Genomic DNA, 23,053 nt, shown 5'->3' with positions numbered 1-23,053 from the left:
TTTTTTTTTTTTTTTTAATGAATGTTTCTGACAGGATACTATGACTTTCTGAAGTACTATAGGCCATTTTAGAAAATAAAACCAAGGACAGTTGAGTCTCCAACACAATCTCTATTGAAAAAATGAAAAGCAAAAGTGGACAGGGTTTAAAAGTGCCGGAGAATTCCATCTGAGACTGCGATGCCCCCAAGGATGATCCCACCATACCTGGCCTTTCCCCCAACCTGTGTTAGAAAGACTTTAAAATACAGTGAAAATAACTGGCACCACTGACAAGACAGAGAGTCAGGAAAGCAAATGGGGTTCTTGAGTGACCTGCTCCAAATACTGATGTTTATTGTGAACAGGAAGAAGGAATGTCCTTCTTCCCCCCTTTTTCATTATCCTTGGCCATATTTGCTGGTTAGCTTTTTACCACCACTTTCTGACTCAAGAAAGACCCTTCGGCTGTTCCAGGATTTAGAGTAAGATGAAGAGTCTTTTTTCCTCTCTTTTCCCTCCAATAAAGCTTCTGAAAGGAAACTAGACAATGCAGTGCTGACTCCCTGCAGGAAGCCTCGCTCTGCAGTCCCAGTCTCTGAGCAGCGACGTAAGCCTGCGAGCAGAGAACCCACCTTCACAGGCTGGGTACCACACCTGGTGGCCTTCCCTCCTCCACCACCCCAACTTGTCTTGGGAAATTCCAGTATTATTTTCACTGAAGGAGAATTGTGGGTGTGTTAACATCACTGACCCCTAGAAAAGGTAGTTTTATTTCTACATTATAAGCCTTAGAGTCCCCCTACGTTAACAAGGACAGTTTACTTTATGACCAGAATCTTCTCATATAGGGTTAAAGTTTTCATTATAAAGTAGCAGCTAGTTAGTTTACTTTTTTTTTCTTTAACTTTGCATAAGAATTTTGTTTTTCCATTTCTTTGGTTCCCAGAGCCTCATTTCCCCCTAAAGAAATTAAATGAAATGCAAATAGCCAGGTAAATAACATCCAATACCCTCTTTAAGTCTTAAGTGTGTTCCAAAGATGGCTAAAACCTCTAGGAAACAGCGGGCTGAGGCATAGATACTAAAATGCATTTCTTATATAAATTCACATGTAAACACAGAGAAACAATACGACAAACATACAATTACCCACGTGAATGTAAAGTAATTAACACAATAACATTCTATGATCACACAATCACATAAGGAGAAGGTATTTGCGAGATCTTTCAGTTCAGTGCTTCCCAAATCTGGCTGATCATCAGGGTCACCTGGTTGGGCCTTTGACATTTCCTAGACCCCATCTGTGAGGAGTCAGATCCAGCATGCATAGCCAGGGACTCAGAAATTTCTTTTTTTCCTATAAAATTCAACAGTCCCACCCTCTTGCTATATAGAGGAGGACACTAAGGCCCAGAGAAGTCAAGACGTTGCCCAAGACTAACAGAGCAAGCGACAGAGAAAGGGCTAGCACCAGCTCTCTTGTCCCCTTGTCCACCACTTTTTCTGTCACACCTCACTGCGTCCCAGAGCTTTCCCCCGACCTGGTACCCTTACACTTAGGCTAAGCAGGCTTTAGTAGACATTCTGTTGTTAGAAGTAGGTGGTAAGCTGCCTGAGGGCAGGGACCATGTCTCATGTTCCTTCTGACACAATCCTAGGTTATAAGCGTCTAAGAAATACTTGTTGGCAGGCAGTCCCTCAGCTAAGGCCTCATTCTGTATTTTCCACTCACATCTCTGTCTGCGATCATCCACATAGATGCAAAATCATCTAGCTGGATATCGAGATCCACCTGAGGAGGGCAGTAACGCCTCTGAATTTATGAAGGTGCCATGTTCACACAACAGGAATTTGAACGACTGTGCAAGTTCCATAAGGATTACCATGCCTTCCCCTTGTTCCTGAATTATGTGAATTATGGAAAAAAAAATAATATTAAATGAACCCATGGGAGAGAAAGAAGTTATTTACCTATGACATTTGGCAAATATGAATTATAAAGATCCTCAGCTAGTCCAGGGAGATGATCCCTAGCAACTCTAACAACTATATTTTATCGAGTTTTGTTACTGTCTCTCTTGGTTTGCAATGTGTATCCCTAGTCTTAAAACATTCTTCTGTGGATGGAGTCAAACTCCTTCATAAAGCTGATAGCGAGGGACTGAACACATTACGGCATGGTTGCTCTCCCTCCCCACCCCACATGTATAAACTCTCACACACACACACACACACACACACACACACACACACACACACACACTTACACGTGTGTACTTAATGGAGGTGGGGGAACATGACTTGTTTTATAAATAAGATGATTCTACTATATTGCCATCTTGATTGTAGATATGATACAGAAGAAAGGATAACAAAAACATTTGAAAAGCCAACAGGAAAATATTAAAGAAAATTTAAGGCTGAAAAGTAAATAAATCAACAGGCACATGGGCCACTGGTGCCACACAGCCCAGCCCTGCCTGTGCCCACCTGACACACGGGCCTCTGCTGGACCAGGAACAAGACAGGACTGCGGGGGGGCAGGGAAGACACCCAGGGCCGGAAAGGACCCCGCTTCCCCAGGAACCACCACAGCAGGCCCTGCCTCCCTTTACTGGGTACTCCCTCCCCAGCTAATGCTAAAAGAACTGTCAGCATTCTTCAGCTAATGCTTGAAGAGTCTGTCCTTAGAAATCATTTATGGATGAGGCCCCTCACACTTGAAAGCGCCTCCACCCGCCTCGGGACACGGCACAGGCACCCTCACAAGTCCTCTTCAAGTCTTCCGCTGCGAGGGGCCGGGCACGACAGAGCTTCCTCAACTTGTACTTTGTTGTAATTTTTACAGGAAAGGCACTGTCTTCTCTTTTTTAACTGTTAAGTCCAGTCCTACCCAGATATAGAGTCCTAGTCACTCCTCCAGACAGTCTTTTCAAATCACATTGATAAGCTCCTTCATCCATTTCCTCCCCAGCACGTACTGATTACACGGTGACTGGACTTCTGGAAGGTTAGGACTGGGTGGGACCGCAGACATCCTGCGTCCCATGCTCCTCACCTGCCCCGGGGTGACAGGGTGGGGTCACCCCCACCCACCGATCTAGGAACCATCTCACCCCCCCACCCAGGCACTGAGCAAGACTTCACGCACAAGTTGCGAACTTCTTCATTCCAAAACTGAAAAAATCACGAGATGAAAGAACTTTTTGTACCTCATTATGATTTATAAAGCTAATAAATATTAGGAAAATGGAATGACAGAACCAAAAAGTAAACGTGACTTGAAAAAGAAACAATTGCAGGGTTTGCAAGGATTCTTTCCCTTTTTTTGGACATTCAATACTTTATGAAGTCATATGCTAGACACACGACAGCCTCTGCCTTTCCGCGCGGTTGGGAAGTCATTCCAGAGAGACGATGACGCCATACAACACATCCCACGACACTTACATTTACAGCCTATGCTTCTAGTCTACAACAGACACACACTACGGATATTAGCTACAAAAACATTCATCTTCTACTTATCTAATCAGGAGGAAGGCAAAGCTGCTGCTAACATTTCAGTAAAATATCTGATTCGTAATGGTCATTATCTCAAGGAAAATCAGATGGAATTTAATGCGGGTACTGATCTAAGTTCTGGACAGTCTTATCTAAAATAGTAGAGGTTTAGATATCCAATACATCTCTTCAGGGAAATTTTAATGAGTGATTCTATATGCCAAATTTATTTTCTTATGAACCATATATATTTGTGTAGGAATATATTTATCACCCCAACGCTTTAATAAAACTTACTGTGCCCTGTTGCATACAATAGAGAGCCTTAAAAAACAAGCTGTTAGCTGACAGTTACTACTATGAATGTAGAGCTTCAATTGCTGTATACGCTAATCCTCCAGGAAAACTACATCCAAAATGGACATTTTATGACAAAATCACTCATTTATATCAAAACCAGAACAAATAGAAAACACCACTAAGGGAATTTAAATACTTTTCTGACCACTACTGCAGAAACACAGAAGCTCAGCAGATTTCAGACATGCAGGAATCAGCACTATACAGGGAAGAATTAACAAATCAAACTCAGCACAACTTCAATACCTGGACTGGAAGTAGACTCTTAATAAGACCAAAATATATCCTCCTCAAGGCAACCATCAGCTACAAAGGAAAAATGATTTCATATCCTTGGTCCATAAAGAAGACACATTTATTTACATTCTTAATGGACTAAAAGAGGTTTTAAACTGTCACAATTAAAATTTTATGCTTCCAAAAATATCTTATGATCAATGCACTTAACTTAAAGCTTCAGGTATTAATAACTTCATTTAGGCATCTTAAAAAACCAACACAAACATACTTTCTAGAGTGCAAAATGCTTCTTATTAAATACTTCAGTAACACAAAAGCAATTTGTTTTTAAACGCAGGAATCCTCTTCTGAAGGATCATCACCACAAAGACATCCATTGCCGGCAATGGACGTTGAACAAATCTGCCAGCTCGCGTGAAATGCAACATTAAAATTGTGCATTGGGTTTCTGCACCTGTCCAGATGACCCCGTTTATTTGTACAAACTCATTGTTGGACTCTGGTACATGCACATGTATGCATCACAAAGAAGTCTTCGTGCACATCCTTGGATTCTTCTGGAGTCCAAGGAATGCAGATCTTCTAGAGACATTTTCAAGTACTCTCCTACTTCTGGGCATGGGGTAACCTGAGGAATGTTGAAGCCATTCTGACCACCTATGGAAAAGAGGAAGAGCTGTATTTAGGGCAGTCAAGTTCTAAACCCTTTTGCTGTCCTGCCCCACCAAAGTAATTTTACAATTCCATAATTTAGTTAAGGCTAATTCCTAGGACCTGAAAGACCTTATTTTACTTCTGATTTCTAGAAGTTAAATCCTCTGTTAACTCCTGACAGTCTCATTTCTTGGTTTCTGAAAGGATTCTGGGACCAACAGTGAATACTATTGATAAAAGGACACATATCCTGAGCAAAGTCCAAAACCTATTTCCCAGGCTTCTCTGTATTCAATCAGGGAATAATGTTACATACACATACGCACACACACTCAACTCTTCACATTCCCAAATCCCTTCCCAGATGCAAGCACCCCTCCCTGTATGCTTTACCATGAGCCTGTCCAGTTTAGGGCAGATCTAGTAAAATGAATACCATTTTATCCTGCTAACTTTAAAATATGTATTTGTGTGATTCTCGCAAGGTTTTGTTCTACATTTCGTTGGACTGAATGAAGATGCTATGAGGCGTGGTCTTAGGGATTCCAGGAAAGACTTTAGCCTCCCAGTGGCTTTTCTAAAATTGCCTGGAACCCTTGTGCTTTTGAGTTACATGGCTAAATGCAAATTTTAACTGGGGTAAGGACCTGTTTACAGCTGGGGCTGTGCTATATCCCTCAACCGTCTGAGAGCTGAGAAAACGTTGAGAACCCTTGGGGTACAGCTTGGGCATCTGATCAAGAGGCTGCCACAAGGTGGCGTCCTAGGTCACCAGAGGGCCACACCAGAAGACTCGGGGTCTGGAGCGTGACAGTGACTAAAGGAAAAATGGGGTATCAGAGAACTGGAGGTACGTGTAAGTCATACTTCACAACCTGGCCTAGGACCAGTCCTAATCTGTAAACTCTATACAGGCAGGGGTACAGCTGTTTTGACAACTGTTTCGTTTTTGAAACCTACTAGAGCCCCAGGCACTTCACACGCACTCATTAGGTATTTGTTAAATAATGACTAAACATCCTAGAAAGCAGCCTAGAAGGTGCAGTATATTCCCCACTTAAGGAAGACACATTACACACAGAATAAGCTTATTTTTCCAAAGGAGACATTTACTTCTATTCTTAGCTTTGTCATCTAGAAGACAACAGAAAAAACATAAGCACTGAGGTCAGAAAGACTGAATTAAATAGAAGCTTTGAGACCTTAGGCACCTTAAATCTCAGCTTCAGTAAGAGAAAAATAGGAATCATTCCCATCTTGCAAGGATTTAGGTATAATGACGTAAGGTACCTCCCTGACAGCTTGGCACGTAGGTATTTAGGAAATGGTGACTATGGTACAGAAAATAAGAGAAGCCTGAAAGTCAAAGACGACAAAGCTGAAAATAAAACCTTTCAGCCCTAAAGAAAGAAATTTCCAGTTCATTTTTTTTTTCTTTTTTTCAAAAGACTCTATGTCTTTTGAAATGTCAAAATATCACAACAATATTATCCCTTCGTTTAGTAGCAGGGCTGTTAATGCATTTCAAGATTTCGGACTACGTCACCAAGATATTCCTGAACGGCTTTTCCCAACACTATTTTATTACTCAGACCAGGCTAGCCCACTATGGCTATCCCACTACAAACTCAAATGTCCCCACATGTAGAAAAGGTCTGGAAAGTACCATCCCGATCAGCCATGCTGTCAAAGAAGAGCCAGGCAGAGTCGTCTTTCCCGTACTTCACAAAAGCGACATAGTGGCTTGTTTCTATGCAGAGGACAGCAAACAACTCCATCTTCTGACGGGGGATGCAGCCGTGTCTCCAATCCCAGTCAGGTAAATCTTTGGGAAGTGACACTGGGTTATATTTATGATTCAGCCTCTTGGGATGAAGGTGGACCTGAAAGGGAACATGAAGAGAATGCCATTAAGAAGCCAAACTCAATGTTTGACGGGAATGAATGCCACCTACTCTAATTGAATACATCCTCACAAAGAGAAACTGAGTACTTGACAGAAGTCCATCAAATCAGCAGAGGAGGCATAAACAATACCATTAATTATGGAATTTTTAAAGTTAATTATGATTCTGAAAACTTTTCAAAACCTGAAATCTGTTTAAACTACAAATGATTCACTGTTTATTAAGAGAATATCCATTAAGTAAAGTCAAACTTACTTGAGTGTTGCAGGTTTTACAAAACTGCTTGATTTTTCCAGCTGAGATGTCAGGGTCTTCGTAGCATTCTCTACACTCATACATTGCGAGCCCTCCACATATCCGGCACTGCCTAGGGGCTGAAAACGTTGGGGGTGGTGGGGAGTTAAGGGGTCTTTAAAACTGCATTCTTTCATTAAAAAGATTAAAAAGAAAAGTTAAGCTTTAAAAAGGATAATGCTCATGGACTCAGTGAAGTCCACCCCTCCCCATCCCCATCAACTTACTGGATTTTCTTGGATTCAGCATATCTTTAAAAACATTTTCTCTGACCAAATGACAATTTTTTAAAAATAATATACTCTAGAGTGTTTCCCCGATAATAAAATTTCTATTGATGAATATGCAAAGATACAAGAGAGTATAAATAAGAAAACCGAAAGCATCTACAATTTCAGTTAGCAAGAGACAACCACTGTCAATACAACTGTGAATTTTCTCAGATTTTATATCTGCACACTCATATAACTCGGCGCACGTGTGTGTGTGTGTGTGTGTGTGTGTAGCTCCTCTTATAGAAAATATCAGCATACTCTCCTTTTCACTTATCATTACATCATGACCACTTTCATATAACATTGATCTTCAAAAACATGAATTTTAATGGCAGTAGTTTTGTTGCAGAGATACACCATAATTCACTTAACTACTCTCATTAACATATAGAGTGCTTCTAATTTCTTACTCATGAACAATTTACATATGAAATATTGGTTTACATGTCTGATTATTTTTTCAGAATAAATTTTTTTTTTTTGCTGTACGCGGGCCTCTCACCGCTGCGGCCTCTCCCGTTGTGGAGCACAGGCTCCGGACGCGCAGGCTCAATGGCCATGGCTCACGGGCCCAGCCGCTCCGCGGCATGTGGGATCTTCCCAGACCGGGGCACGAACCCGTGTCCCCTGCATCGGCAGGCGGACTCTCAACCACTGCACCACCAGGGAAGCCCCCAGAATAAATTTTAGTGTAGTATTTCCAGGCTCTTCAGATACCAAACTGTCCTTTAGGAAACTCGTATCCTGTTAGACTCACATTCACAATTAACGTGAATGACCTGACAGACTATTTCTGAAAAACAAACAAAAAAATCTTATACTTACTGTCTTCAAGTAAATCTGTTATATTTAATTCCAGAGAAGGAAAAATTTTTTTAAATAGTTTAAAGTCTTTTCCAAATCGAGGCATCTGAATAATCAGACATGATGGTGCCTAAAAAAAAAAAACAGATACATAATTTTAGAATCAAAACGCTGAAAAAAAATTTCCCTGAAATAGTTGATTGTCAAACCAAGCAGTGGTTCCACAATAACATGGATGGCTACTCCGTGTTCACAAATGGGATCCACATGTGAAATGGACTGTGAAGGCAGAGCACCACGGAGCCACAAGCCTCAAGTAGTCCAAGATCTATGGACACGTGGACACGGAAGTCAGGCAGTTCAACAACCTTGGGTCTCAAATAATATGATGACCATGCAGAATCATCTACTTTGGGTTTTTATTTTGAAAAGGCTTTGGAAAAACCTGAAGGACACTATTCCCTATATTTCAACAAATAAATAATGGTAGCTATTAAGGTTTTACCAGAACATTCCTTCAGAGATGGATACAATGAAAATGAACCACAAGCATGTACTACTAAGATCATGAAGATACTCAGTAAACAGTAAAAGAAAAGTAATTTAAATCAGTTGTTCATTTACAGTAAGTGAATTTTGTTTTTTATTGAAGGAGGAAAAGTAAACATTTTTTTTGATATAGTTGGATAATATGCTTGGGTAAAATTTTTAATTGGGTAAAATGTTAAGCTGGGTGAAAAGACAACAACGATGAAAAAACACAAATCTTCTTTGCTTTAAGCTACTTAAAAGTTTTCAAGTTACAAATTAGAATGATATTTTCTATGGCACCAAAAATCTAAAAAGTTCAATCAATTCTAAGGTATTTTCTACATGGACAAAGTTGAAGCATGGCATGCTTTTTTAAAATTTGTGTTTTGTTAACAATTTGTGCTCCTAACTGTTCTCAGTGGGTTAAAAGTAATAGTTATAGAAGCTATAGTTGTCTGGAGAACCCTAATGACTTGCATAAAAAATACAATAAGTAATTATCACTAACCTCAGCAAATTTCAGGTTGCTGTTGATAAAAGACCATTCTAATAATTGCTGAATTGTAGGAACTCCAACTTTCTCATTTTTTTCCATAAAAATCTGATAGAAGTAACAATCTTGAACTTTCTGACCTGCTGATCTAAAAATATGCAGAAAAAAGCCAGATAATTTATTTATGAAATGCATCAAAAAGTGAAGTGGTTCCAGAGGCATTTGAGAACAGAAAAACTGTTGAGAACAGAAACCGATGGTGCAACTCTGACCATAAAACCAATGGTGCAACTCTGACACTCAGAACAACAGGGGCAGAGACAATCATTTAGATAAAATAATTAAATGTACTTATGCATAAGACCTTGCAAATGATTTCTTGTTTAAGTTCTCATATTGAAAAGCTGCCTTAGTGATTAGAAGAAAAATAATGCAATAACATCCACAGTCAAGAAGCACTGTGTGAACAATGAAAACCAGAAGCTAACGTCACTTGGTTCAACTTAACCACCGAAGCTAGAAAGGAGCAAACTGCATTTCATGCTTGAAACAGGAAAGTTAATTTGTACATGCCTGAATGGGACAGACCCTAAGAGACCTTCCAGATGCAACTTTTCATTTCTAAAATAAAGGCCCTGAGATCTGGGGAAGGATAATCCTTCCCAGTAACTCAAAATCAGAGCCAGGTATAAAACCCAGGTGTCCTAACAACTGCTTACTATTCTTTGCACTAAAGCATGCTGTCTCTTTAGATGGTCACTCACTTATTCAACAAACACCAAGTCAGGGCCCACTATATGCCAATCACAGTGTTACCCTTATATTGAACATTTTCCCTTCTAAATATTTTACTTCAGAATGCATGAAAATTCAAGACTAACTCTACTAAAAGAATCAATAATCTTTCAATTTACTATTTACCCTTTTTAGCAGAATTTCTGCATATAGAATCAGACTGTTTACAATTAGATTTATAAGTACAGTTCAAGATTTTGAGGGAAAAATATTAACATAGTTTTTCACAATAAAATCTCAGCTATTGAGAGGCCAACCTCAGAAACCCTCAGTTTCCCAAAGCAACTTATAGCCTGAAATAAACACAACTTATTTGGTAACAAAGCAACGATTCTTGAGAAGCTACAACAAAAAAAGAAAAAAATGATAACCAAAAAACCTGAAGGTTATGCTGTACCAATATTTTAATTGGTTACTGATGACAATAAAAGGCCAGCATTTTTCTGGCCAAAAAGCAAAAAAGCATTACCAAAAAAAGCCATTATAAAAGCCAAAAAGCATTAAAAAAAATTAATAGGTAACAGAAAAAATAAGACTGGAAACTAAGAAAGCAGAAAGTAGTAGAGGTCAGTAGTTGCAAAAATTAGAAATAATAATAGTGATGGGGGAGGGGATTGTGGTTGGAGGGAGCATGGAGTGGCAAACACGAGAGATGGGAACCAGAAATGAGGATGTAATACCAAAAGCTTTGGGATACTGGGACAGAAAAACTGGAGGCGGTGAGGGGGGCAGCAACCACTCAAACCTCATACTAAAGTTTTAGAAGGCTAATATCCTAGGGTAATTAGCTGGGCATTAAGACACACATATAAAAGAATCACAACAAAACTGCTGCTGTTGTACAAAACCATGAAATTTACATTGCTGTTTATCACCAAAAACATCTAAGAGCAGAAGGGTACAAATGTTGTATTAACCTTAAAAGAAAACAGACGTCTACAGAGAAGATGAAAGTATCCATGGGTTTGCATAATATTGGTCTATCTACCTTTGTAACACAGACCATAATGGGTAGTCAACTAAAACTTTTTACAGATTCTGGATTATCTAGTACTATGGAATATAGCATATCCATGAATATGCTATCCATGAATATCCAAGAATCGCCAGTTCTATTGTTCTATAATGAGAGGTACTCAGCAATACAACCTGAATATTCCCTTGTATCTGCTTCCTGATGCTGATCTTATTCCGTTATTTTTCTTGTAATGCTTTACCTCCATCCATTAGCCTCTCACATTAGTGGCTATGACTTTAGCTTCACCTTAGCACCCCATACACAGTCATTATTATTACTACTACCATCGTTGTTATTGCTTTTAAGTATGAAGGCTTGACTTACCCACATTTACCAATTTCTTGCTTGGCGTTCTTGTTTCTTGCATACCACTCCTTTATTCTAAATTCAGTTTTATGTTATTAAAGTACACCCTGTCATAAGTCTCTGACTGGTAATTTAGTCTTGGTTCTTCCAGCTCAGGAATTTTGTGCATCTTTATTCTTAGAAATTAAGTTTGTCAAAAATTCCAAAAAATCTTCAGCTATTATCTCTTGAAATATTGCTTCTTCCCTATTCTCTCTAGTGTCTCCTCCTACAATGACAATTAGAATTTGTCTTCCATGCCTCTTATCTCCTCTTTCTTGTTTTCTAACTCTTTATCGCTTTGGGCTACATTCTGGGTAATTTCTTCAGATCTATCTTTCAAGTAAGCAATTCTCTCTTTAGCTGTGCATACTGCGTTCAGTGAGGTACCCTCTCCCAGCCATATATACATATATGGCTATATATATATAACTACATATATAGTTTTTTATTCTATTTTGGGGAGTTTTATTTTTGTTTATTTTTCTTTGTTATCAAATCTGCATTTATCCTCCATAGGTATCTAAGTTCTTCTTTTTTCTCTTAAGCTATTTAAGGATATTCATATTAAGAATATCATTTTAGAATAGTCTCTTTTAGACTACTTTACTATTTCAAGGTTTTAAGGTACTTATCCTCCTATTTGTTGCATCAGCTGACGCTCCCTCAGTCAGGAAGACAGGCTCATGGAGGGGAAGAATGACACTTGGGAAAAAACTGCTAACTTTTAAAGTATTTTTTTTAATCTTTTTATAATCTTCAAACTAGTGATTCTCAATATGAAGAGGCTGCTGAATGGGGAGGAGAGGCAGAGCTTCCCAGGGCCCTCTTCAAACTCCACAAGACCTTCAGACACTGAGACATAATCCTATATGTGACTGACCCTTCTTCACCCACTCTGAGAATCACTGCAGTATTCATCCTATGTACATCCTGTGCACTGCAGTATTCATCCTATGTAACACACCAGGAGTGTATTACAACCCAAGGTGTGTTGGGCTATGCAAAAAAAGAATGAAAACTGTTTTAATCATCTGAAATTTATCTCTTCAAGATGAAAAACAGAAGTGATTTTTTTCCTCCCAAATTGCCTGGCAGATTTCCTACATCATGTATTCAATATATATTTCCTTCCTCCTTTGTGTTTGAAGGTCGACTTATAAAATACTGAACTACCACATATAGTTAATTGTATATCTGGGCTTTCTATTCAATTCTATCTATCCAATTTCTAATTGTATACCAGTATCACACGGTTTTAAGTGTCTGTTGTTTTGTCTTTATAGCTTATAATAGAGTTCTTAAAAAAAAAAACTGCAATGTTTTCACCCATTTCATCTTGTAGAGAATTCTAAAATCATTTTACTAAGTTCCAAAGGAAAAAAAAAAGTTAAGATCTTGATTATGTACAAGTTATTTTGTAAACATTAACATCCTTAAGTTATTTAATCTTCCTACCTGGAACACAATCTTTCTCACTAATTAGTTAAATCACCTTTTAGCTCTGTGCAAGTCTTCTTTAAAAACCTATCTCAGTAAAATTGATTTCTTAGCATTTTATACTTTCATGAAGTATGAAATTATCTCTTTTTCATATTTGTTTTTTCCTGCATGGTCAAATTACAAATTCTTGTGTTAATACTAGTAGTTTCTAAACAATTCTCTAGGATTTTCTGGGTATACATATAGCTATGACCTTATTTGAATAGATAATAAATATATCCTATCTTATTTCATTAGCTAGAACTTCCAAAATAATATCAAACTATAACTTCAGTACTGTCCACCCTTCCCTCCATCCTTCTTACTCATCAATTTGACACTGGCATCAAAGAACATCACTTAAGACACTGAGATGAGTAAGAATACTTGTCCGTGATTAGGTTTTAGGGAAGTAAATAGTATATAAGCAAGATTTTTCAACAAAGAAACCCAAACTAAAATGTAAAAAGGCCCAGCATTCAATCTGGAAAGTTCATCAATTTAGAACATCTCACTAAGAACTTCACTGTATTAGATTCAAGGCTTTCATTGAAGATGGGGGGAAAAAAGACCAAGTTATAAAACTGAGAACAAGAGAGCTAATTTAGGGCTAAATTAATTCTTTGACTAATGGGTAGTCAAAAACAGTGCTCCCACGGTGTTTGATAGAGTTTGAATAATATTCTCTTAAAAGGATTCATTAATTTAAATTACAAAAATATTTACAGGGCTTCCCTGGTGGCGCAGTGGTTGAGAGTCTGCCTGCCGATGCAGGGGACACGGGTTCGTGCCCCGGTACGGGCAGATCCCACATGCGGTGGAGCGGCTGGGCCCGTGAGCCATGGCCACTGGGCCTGAGTGTCCAGAGCCTACGCTCCGCAACGGGAGAGGCCACAACAGTGAGAGGCCCGCATACCGCGAAAATATATATATATATATATATATATATATATATATATATTTATATATATATATATATTTATATACAGTTTTATAAGAAAACGATTTGCAATAGTGCTTATTACTGGGGTTAAAATTAAAAGCACAAACTGACACTGGATTTGTTCCTCAAGTTAAGTATGATACTATGGCAAAGATAATGATTTAAATTAATTTGCATTGCAGGAACCTAACATATTGAGATCCCTAAATACATACAATATTAAGTAATCATTAAGGAAATCATTTCTACTGAATGATGGCAGTGGAAATGAGGACTGTCTATTTTTTCCAATGCTTCTGTAACAGTTTAAAATTACCTTATCTTTAACAATGGTTCTACCCTTAAAATATGATGAAACAGAATATTCAAGAATTCTTCAGGATCTAGGAGAAAATAAAAAATCAAATAAGTCACAGACAAGATTTTTAAATCATTCTATCTTTTCTTTATAACAGTCATATTCCTATACAGAATTCAATTTCATAATCAATATTATTTCCATTAAAAGCATAGTTCTCAAGTTTTCCTAACAAACTACAAAGGATATTTAAATGATATGATAAAGTATTACGTGACAATTTTGTTATAACTTTATTATATTTCAAAGGGTATAATAATTCACATATAGGGAAATAATTTTAATTTCTTTGGGAGGGGCTTAAGATAAGTGTAATAAAACCTGATGTATGATCTTATCTTTCCTGTTATTTAAATAATTATCAAGTCTGTAACTATTATAGCTAGTATGCTGTTAATACAGTCAAAGTCAGGAGTTGAATCTCTGAGTAAATTCATTAGCTATGAATAGATTAAAACACTGTCTCTGACCATAAACTTAATCCTAATCAGCCATTTTTAACGCCCTTTATAACAAGGAAAGCGAAGTGAGAAATGTGGATGACTCAGTGCAACACTTCACCCCTGAAAAGAAAACAACTCCAAATATCATCGCTGGACGGAAAGATCTCCTTATTTATTCATAATATACTAAAACCAGCCAGCTTCTTAAAGGGGTTCATTATTCCACATATCACTCACTTTTAGAAGAGAGAAAGCATTTACAAAAAGAAAATTGTACATCACATAGAAAAAAATTGTATTCTAAAATATAATCCCCAAAACTACACAGATATAACATTTCAGCCAACTATTTAGCATTTATGCTTTCAAGTTATTTTTAATGCCTATCCTATAAATTAAAACAGTCACCTTGGGCTTCCCTGGTGGCGCAGTGGTTGAGAATCTGCCTGCTAAGGCAGGGGACACGGGTTCGAGCCCTGGTCTGGGAGGATCCCACATGCCGTGGAGCAACTAGGCCTGTTAGCCACAACTACTGAGCCTGCGCGTCTGGAGCCTGTGCTCCGCAACAAGAGAGGCCGCGATAGTGAGAGGCCCGCGCACCGCGATGAAGAGTGGCCCCCGCTTGCCACGACTAGAGAAAGCCCTCACACAGAAACGAAGACCCAACACAGCAAAAATTAATTAATTAATTAATAAACTCCTACCCCCAACATCATCTTTTAAAAAAAAAAAAAAAGTCACCTTTTTCTTCAGAGGTAAATCCTGATGCAGCCTCAACTTTTTCAAGTATTTTCCTCAGTTTCATAATCTTTGTTGCACATACGTATCCATATCTATGTTAGTAAAAAACTATTAATATTAGCAAATATATTAAATTAATAGAACACATTTTTTATTGAAGGACAGTTGGCTTACAATGAACATAACACATTTTGATAATCAAATATTTCTTATGTAACTCCAGTGTGTCATAAATTAGTAAGCTTAATAAGTATTTCAGAAAATACAATTATAAGCTTCTTCTTGAGGTTTGAAAATTTTTAAATCTATTGTCAGAATTATCTCAGACACTATGATAACCTAAAAATAACTATCATATACTAATAAAAGAAAAAATATTTTTCATTTATGATGACTTTTTTAATACTTAAGGAATTAAAACATGTACTTTACAAAACAGGATATACAATTTTGAGAGAGAATCCTTTTAATGTTGTACTAAAGGATGAAATAGCTACCAAGGGGGATGGAAAAGGGCAGTGATAAGAAACTGAAATTCTAAAATCTGCAAACAAACCAGTCATCATAACTGTGACACTTTCTCTTATCTTTCTCTGAATACAGGATACATTCAATAAGCTTCCTGTCAATCCTTGACAAAATTCTAATTCTAAAAATGGCTTCAGAAGACAGCTTAGAGGCCACCATGGGCTTCATAAGAGCAAGTCAGAACCACCTAATCTTATATCTATTTTTCATATCGGCTGTCCACTCACTCATTAGCTCTTTGCAGCCAACATATATTGAGCATCTACCACTTACATAGTAATCTAACCTTTCAGTCACTGGGAATACAAAAATGAATAAGGTGAAAAAACAGGGTCTCTGCCTGCGAGAAGCTTGAAATGGAGAAAGCACGTGTTTCAGTACCAAGTAAAACCAGTCAGCTATAATCTAGATATGACTGCTGCAGACACAGGGAATCTTGATCAAAACAGGGCATCTGACAAGCTTCTTGCTGTGGACAGGGTGACAAAGTCTGACGAACCATGATTCTTGACTGGTTGGACAACAGTATTCAAAGAACGTTTATTAACGGACTTATGGTGTTTTGGAAGGAAAGAAGGAAGTGGTGACATGCCTTAGAGTTTTGGATTTAATCTGTCTTGTTCTAGTATCAATCACTTGGGGGGAAAATAGACAGTATGTTTAAATTTTGCATTTATACAAATATAATACAAAATAACTGATGTAAAACTCAAGATTCATAATTATCTTAAGGGGGTAAAAACTACAGTTATTTTCATCATTACAGAATTCAAAGAAAACAAAAGATACAAGTGGGAAATTTATTCACCTATAATATACTTTCCTAGTCATGTTATATAGTAGGTCATTCCAAATGCTCATTAAATTTCAGTGTTCTGCATTTTGGGGTCAAAATCTTATATCAAACTATTTTTTATTTTAATTGTTAAATAATAAAAGTATGTCACAAAATTTAAATTTATCTTAATATGGACTTTAAATTACATAGTTTGCTCCCTATATTCCTAAAAGAACAGATTTGTTTTGTGATCTATGGCCCTGACTCTTCATAGTTTAAATTTTACACTGTGACATTATCACACAATCCTCCTACCACTTAACAAAAGTCCTTACTAGATGTCTTGTACTTATACCATTACAAATTGCTTCCTGTGGCCAAAGAAAGACATACTTATAATTCTTAAACTAGGAGATAACCAAAAACATCACCTTTTTAAGAGAAGTGGAGGGAGGCCTAAATATCTTCCTTTAACCAAGAAATGTGTTAATAAATTCATCTTATTTATTTCTAACTATTTCTAACTATTAAATACTTGCTACTCTATAAATAAAAATTTCCCTTGCTGCTATTCATTCAGATAAAATTAAGTTTAAGAAGCCAGATCATACCGATTAAACTAATAAGCATGATTACATTAGGGGTAGTATTGAAGATAAGAATCCCAAATACCTTATATCAGCTTTTATAAACCTACTGTAATTGCTGAATTGTAGTACACTCTACCAAAATGGTTTAATCACTTCATGGCATACACTATGTGCTACACTTTGGCCAGATTTAAAATGTTAAAGAAGTAAAGACAGTACAACGGGACTTCCCTGGTGGTGCAGTGGTTAAGAATCCTCCTGCCAATGCAGGGGACACAGGTTCGATCTTCCCATCCGGGAAGATCCCACATGCCACGGAGCAACTAAGCCCGTGCGCCACAACTACTGAGCCTGTGGCTCTAGAGCCGGCAAGCCATAACTACTGAGCCCGCGCACTGAAACCACAGAAGCCCGTGTGCCCTAGAGCCCGTGCGCTGCAACTGCTGAGCCCACACCCCGCAACTACTGAAGCCCGTGCACCTAGAGCCTGTGCTCCGCAACAAGAGAAGCCACCGCAATGAGAAGCCCGTGCACCGCAACAAAGAGTAGTCCCTGCTCACCACAACTAGAGAAAGCCCGTGTGCAGCAATGAAGACCCAACGCAGCCAAAAAATAATTAAATAAATAAAAAAAATAAAAATTAAAAAAAAAATAAATAAAAGTAGCAACAAAGACTGAACAGAAATCTTCTTAAAAAAAAAAAAAAAAAGACAATACAAGGACCGAAAGTTAAAAAAGGTGTTAATACATCATCGAGCGAACTAATTCTCTCCCATTTCTCATTAAAGGAAAGCAGGGAATAAATTAATTACTGTACCAAAAAACAGCACCTAGGATACCACCTAAAGGCAAAAATAACTATCTTCTACTTACATTCTCAGAGGATTAACGATTTCTGTCCTCAGCAGCTCTTGAGTTTCACTATAATATTCTACATCATTCTTTTCTTTGGGTCTAAGTAACACAGTGTCCAGAACAGAACTAAAAGCAAACAAGCTGCAAAATAAAAAGAATATTTTTCCTCATGCTGTAAATGTACTAATTTTTGAGAAACCCATACTAAAAAGAATATGAAGTGAAAAATCACAAACTCTGGAGAACAAATAACATACAAATTAGTGTTTTTTATTAATACAGGTAACCAAGACCCCTGTCAAGGTTCCCATGGTTCAATCATCAGGGCCTAGAGATCCTTAAGGAGAATACTAATATCAGGAAGGCAAACTATAGATTGACAGTGTTAAAGGATTAAAAATACGCCTTCAGTACACTGGAAAACTTCTTTGCAAAAGCTGAAAGAAGGCCTACAAATCTGAGTCAAACTACAACAGAGGAGAAAGTTTGGAAACTAATTTCCCAAGGCAAACACATAGCCAATATGTAACCCACTCTAGATATTATACTTCTCTCTCTCCACAGCCCTTTGCAGAAATCTGAATTCCTTTAAATGTCAAAATCACTTATGACTAACAGCAGTGACTTGCTGATATCAAAGAAAAAGAAAATTTGGCTAAACAGATTTTTATCAGAAAATCTGAAGAATATTACATCAATTCTTGCTTTTGTCAACACCTCTGAGAGACAAAGTATTCTGCCCCAAAAATGGCCCACCACTTTTATTCTTCTCCCTTGTCTTTAAAATTTTAACATCCCATTAACTTCCTAATTCTTAAAACGTGGCTGTACAGAGCTGGCAGGTTATGCTCAGTTTAACTGGCGATGTTCTTGGTTCAAGCTTCAGAGTGTAAAAATTCTTGCCATGTTAAATTGTTCTACTTTGGAACAAACTACGTATACGAGGGCAACTGTGATTCTACTGAAAATACTTCTTTAAAATAAAGTAGTTTTATGATTGCCTCTGCCTAGTAAAACAAACACACAAGCCAGTCAATGGCTTATGACAAGTTATTTGATTTGTGCACAAAGATCCTGTACTTATTCTCTTCAGTCCTATGATTTCCCACATACCCTCAGAATATCTGTACCACCTGTAACACTATCATTCACCTCTTATCCATCATTCACTGCATTATTTTTTATATTAATTTTTTGGATACAGACACATAAGGCAACATTCAGTAGCTTCCAAGGAGTATATAGTGAAATACAAATCTCCCTTTCTCTCCTGAACCCCAGCCCCCAGTTTCTCCACTCAGAGGCAATTAGCAGTTTCTTTCTCTCTCTCTTTCTCTCTCTCTTCGACACACACACAAAGAAACACACACACCTGCCCCCATGGCACTATATTCCTACTGCATTAATTTTAAACTTACCAGAATAAGGTTGAGTCTAAGTAACAAGAATTGTAATGACCCTGGATACCTTTCTTCTTTCCAATCATTATCTCTAAACCTTCTTTTTCCATTTTTGGTGGAGTATTTTCTTCTACTACTTCACTTAAGTAGCCTCCAAATGCTGCAAAGATAAAGATAAAAATGAAAATAATTCTTTTAAACTATTATAGCTACGTATTCCCATACATATTTCTTCACTTAAAAATATCTTTTGGGGGCTTCCCTGGTGGCGCAGTGGTTGGGAGTCTGCCTGCCGATCCCACATGCCGCGGAGCGGCTGGGCCCGTGAGCCATGGCCGCTGAGCCTGCGCGTCCGGAGCCTGTGCTCCGCAATGGGAGAGGCCACAACAGTGAGAGGCCCGCGTACCACAAAAAAAAAAAAAAAAAAAAAAAAACTTTTTGTATTTTGATGCACAATTTATTACCCAACTCAAAACTAAGTTAAAGGTAGGTTTTGGTTAATTGTTATTCAGCTTGGCTTATAAAAAAATGTTAATGTTCGTTTTCAACCTTACTTCCTCCACAATTTAAAAAACATTTTAGAGTATTAAGTAACGTAAAAAAGCATCTGCCAAGTAAAATATTTTGTTCCCCAGATATCTTATTTGTCTGAAGATGTTCCATTTTCAAATTGGAAAAGAAAACAAAAAGTTCCAAAGCACTACTTCACCTGTAAGAAAAATTGTTTTTCATAAAGATGGTTTTCCTATTTATACCTGTTTAACCCTCAAGATGTTTCACCACGATTATCCAAAACTGGAAAGGAACAGTATCAGGAAACTGCCACCTGCTATAAGTGATGAGATCTGTCGCTCATCAAGCAATTAAAACTACTTCTTAAAATAATGCTGACTTCTTGATAAGACATGCTTATTGATGTACTTGAACAATACAGAGAGGAAAATCAGTGCCATAACGAAGGCCACATTTCAATCTCTACTTCCTGGGTTGTTGAAAATTAAATGTCTGTAATCAACAGGAAGGGGAAAATAAATCCCACTATTTCTCAATTTTTAAATCTCAAGCATGGTTTCCTGGCTAATACTTTTTCTAAATGTCCCCTCTTAGGACAACTGTAACTTTCTCATGCACCAAGTAATAATTTTTTTCTGATTTAAAAGCTTGATGAACACTGGCAGGAAAGAAAGAAACACTGTTTACTACCAACTACTGCAAAATGACACGAGGTTAGAGCTAGAGTCATTCCAGATTGATGAATAAATGAAAGGCACACAAATACCTAAAGAGTTACAGCGTTCGATCTGATTGGAAACTGGCTGCAGGGACGCAAACCTAGAGTCTGGCCGGCAGCTCTTCAGTTTAACAAACAGTGCCTTCTTCAGGGCACAGGTGAAATACCGAGTACCCCTAAAGGTTCCATCTGTACAGCCTGCACACTCGTCTTCCTGAAAAAGAAAGAAAAAAAAAAAGCTTAAACATGCATTATTCTCCATCTTGCAAAGATGGTATACAAAGAACTAAGACTTGTTTCAAGTTTACCCTTTCTTAGAATTCTGCTGTCACACCTGTACTGAGAACTCCATCAGGAAAAAGGGACTGACTAATCAGTGTTTCAGCCCACAGCTGACGATTTGAGAAATTAATGCCTTATTCCAGCATAAAATCCTCAATGTATTTCCCTTCAGAATACATGTTAAACCTTCCCTGGTTAACTGACTTCCCTGCATCATTTCCAAAAGCATTAAAACTAGTGGGGACAGGAGGCCAGAAGGGGCTGTTTATTTTAACAACCCAATGAGAAAAATAGCATTCACTGGCCTGTAAACCAACAAATAAAAAAGCAAGAAATATATTTAAATAAAAGCTAAATGTACTCAAATTCTCTTTCTGATTATGAAATGTCAAACAATTATGCTTTCTAATCTCCAAAATCTTTCCCTCTACCAAAGATCTCAAAAGGTCACTAAAAATGGTGATTAATCTTAAAGTCAATGATAGAAATATTAGAACTGATTGCAGGAGGGAGGCTAAAAAAAAAAAAGAAAAACTGATAACAGTTTGCTTTCCTTACTGCATTCTGTTTAATATAATGAGCCTAAACATATTAGCCTAAAAGTCTACTTTCATTCCTTGAACATAGATCAACTAACATTAAGAATAAGTGGATCAGATGCTTAATGGGTGGCAAAGGATGTCAGGCAGCGTGGTAATAAAATTTTTTTTTCTCTAGTGATGGCTTTGTGGATAAATAAAATATTTCACCAAAAAGCAAAGAATAGGGAAAGATCTGTACAAAACCCCAGACAGAAAAGAAATGCAATTTTTAGGTGAAATTAAATTACCAGTTCCAGTCCAGCCAGTACTTCATTGAGTCCTGGCGGCTGACCAATCCAACGGATTACCCCATAGAAAGGAGGATTCTCTTTAACCTCGGCCAGCGAGCCCACTTCCAGGCCGTGTGAGTTACCAGAAGATACGGCCAAGGGTGGACTCTCCTGCACAGGTGCATTGTTTAGCTCTCCCATCACAGACTGAACTGACAGAGAGAGCGGACTGTGGCTAATACTTCCATTGGTGTTGGGCATCTTTGTCAGACTAAATGGTAAAGAATGAAATCTGTTCTCGCTGGATAGTGAGTTCATGGAAGGAGGTTGCAGTGGTGGTGAAGCGTGTCCAAAGTCTGGAGAGATCTCCGTAAGCGATTTTGCAGGGTCTTCAGCAACTATAAGAAATTATTCTTAATTAGAGAAATTTATTCAAGAATATTAAATATGCCATACCTCTCTAAAGATTAATATATACATAAGCCCAACTGCCCACCTGACCTCTTCTAGTATGATTCTTACTACCTCCAAGTCAGTGTTCTTGATTCACATCCCCACCTCCAAATTTTTCTTCTTCAGTAAATGGCACCCAATTATTCAAACCAATAAAATATGTTATTGATTGGAATTGCATAGGTTATATTCTTTGTCCAAAATACAATTAAGTTACAAAAACCAATACAAAAAAGAGAGCAAAAAATTTAAGAAAGATGCTTCTAAATAACAAATGAATCAAAGAAGAAATGATAATGTAAATTTTTAAAATAAAGAAAAAAACACTTGAACACAACTAAAGTAATACTTATAAAAGAAATGTATAGTTCATTTTAGAAAAAAAGGAAAGGTAATTAATAAACTCAGCATACAACTTAGCAAGTTAGAAAAACAACAGAATAACCTCCCCAAAAGTAGTCAAGAGGAAAGAACACAAAAACAGAAATTAATGAAAGAGAAAACAAACATCCAATAAAAAGAACCAAAGCCAAAAGCTGTTTCATTAAAACAACTAATACAGTTGCCAGGCAGGTACTGCAAATCAGTGTGGAAAGAACAAACTTCTTAATAAACGGTGTTGAGATAATCAACTATCCATATTTTTAAAAAATTAAATTGGACTCCTCTGTCACACTCTACACAAAAACAATTTCCAGATGTCTTAAAGAAAAATGTCAAAGGCAAACCTACAAATTTTGCAAGAGAATATAGAAGAATGTTCTTTATGACTTTAGGGTAGAGAGAAATATCTTAAACATGAGTATACAAACCAAAAAGGAAAAGACTGACAAATATGACCACATTAAAATTAAGAGCTACTTGTCCATTAAAAGGCATCATAGCAAGAGTAGAAATATGAGCCACAAACAAAGAGAAAATACTTGTAATCCTTATTTCTGACAAAGGATTAG

At 37.3% G+C, this 23,053-nt stretch overlaps 1 protein-coding gene across 3 annotated transcripts in view; it reads right to left on the bottom strand.

Annotated features, from left to right (window-relative positions):
* Positions 1-4,181: 4,181 nt before the first annotated feature.
* Positions 4,182-23,053, bottom strand: part of CYLD (CYLD lysine 63 deubiquitinase) — a 51,367-nt gene continuing 32,495 nt past the window's right edge. The window contains exons 6-16 of one of the 3 annotated variants that reach the window (XM_065898601.1): positions 21,666-22,045; positions 20,603-20,768; positions 19,342-19,483; positions 17,942-18,064; positions 15,173-15,264; positions 13,947-14,013; positions 9,063-9,195; positions 8,045-8,153; positions 6,906-7,024; positions 6,410-6,626; positions 4,182-4,746 (exon numbers count right to left, since the gene is read on the bottom strand). In XM_065898601.1, coding sequence (XP_065754673.1) covers positions 4,562-4,746; positions 6,410-6,626; positions 6,906-7,024; positions 8,045-8,153; positions 9,063-9,195; positions 13,947-14,013; positions 15,173-15,264; positions 17,942-18,064; positions 19,342-19,483; positions 20,603-20,768; positions 21,666-22,045 — 1,733 coding nt within the window. In that variant the 3' untranslated portion in view covers positions 4,182-4,561. The remainder of the gene's footprint in view (positions 4,747-6,409; positions 6,627-6,905; positions 7,025-8,044; positions 8,154-9,062; positions 9,196-13,946; positions 14,014-15,172; positions 15,265-17,941; positions 18,065-19,341; positions 19,484-20,602; positions 20,769-21,665; positions 22,046-23,053) is intronic. The other 2 variants (XM_065898600.1, XM_065898602.1) reach the window with 2 other exon arrangements.

This window comes from Phocoena phocoena, chromosome 20 (assembly GCF_963924675.1).
Source record: "Phocoena phocoena chromosome 20, mPhoPho1.1, whole genome shotgun sequence".
In the NCBI taxonomy this organism is placed as follows: Eukaryota; Metazoa; Chordata; class Mammalia; order Artiodactyla; family Phocoenidae; genus Phocoena; species Phocoena phocoena.
The sequence above is the reverse complement of the archived record's forward strand: the minus strand, read 5'-3'. Positions and strand labels throughout refer to the sequence as shown.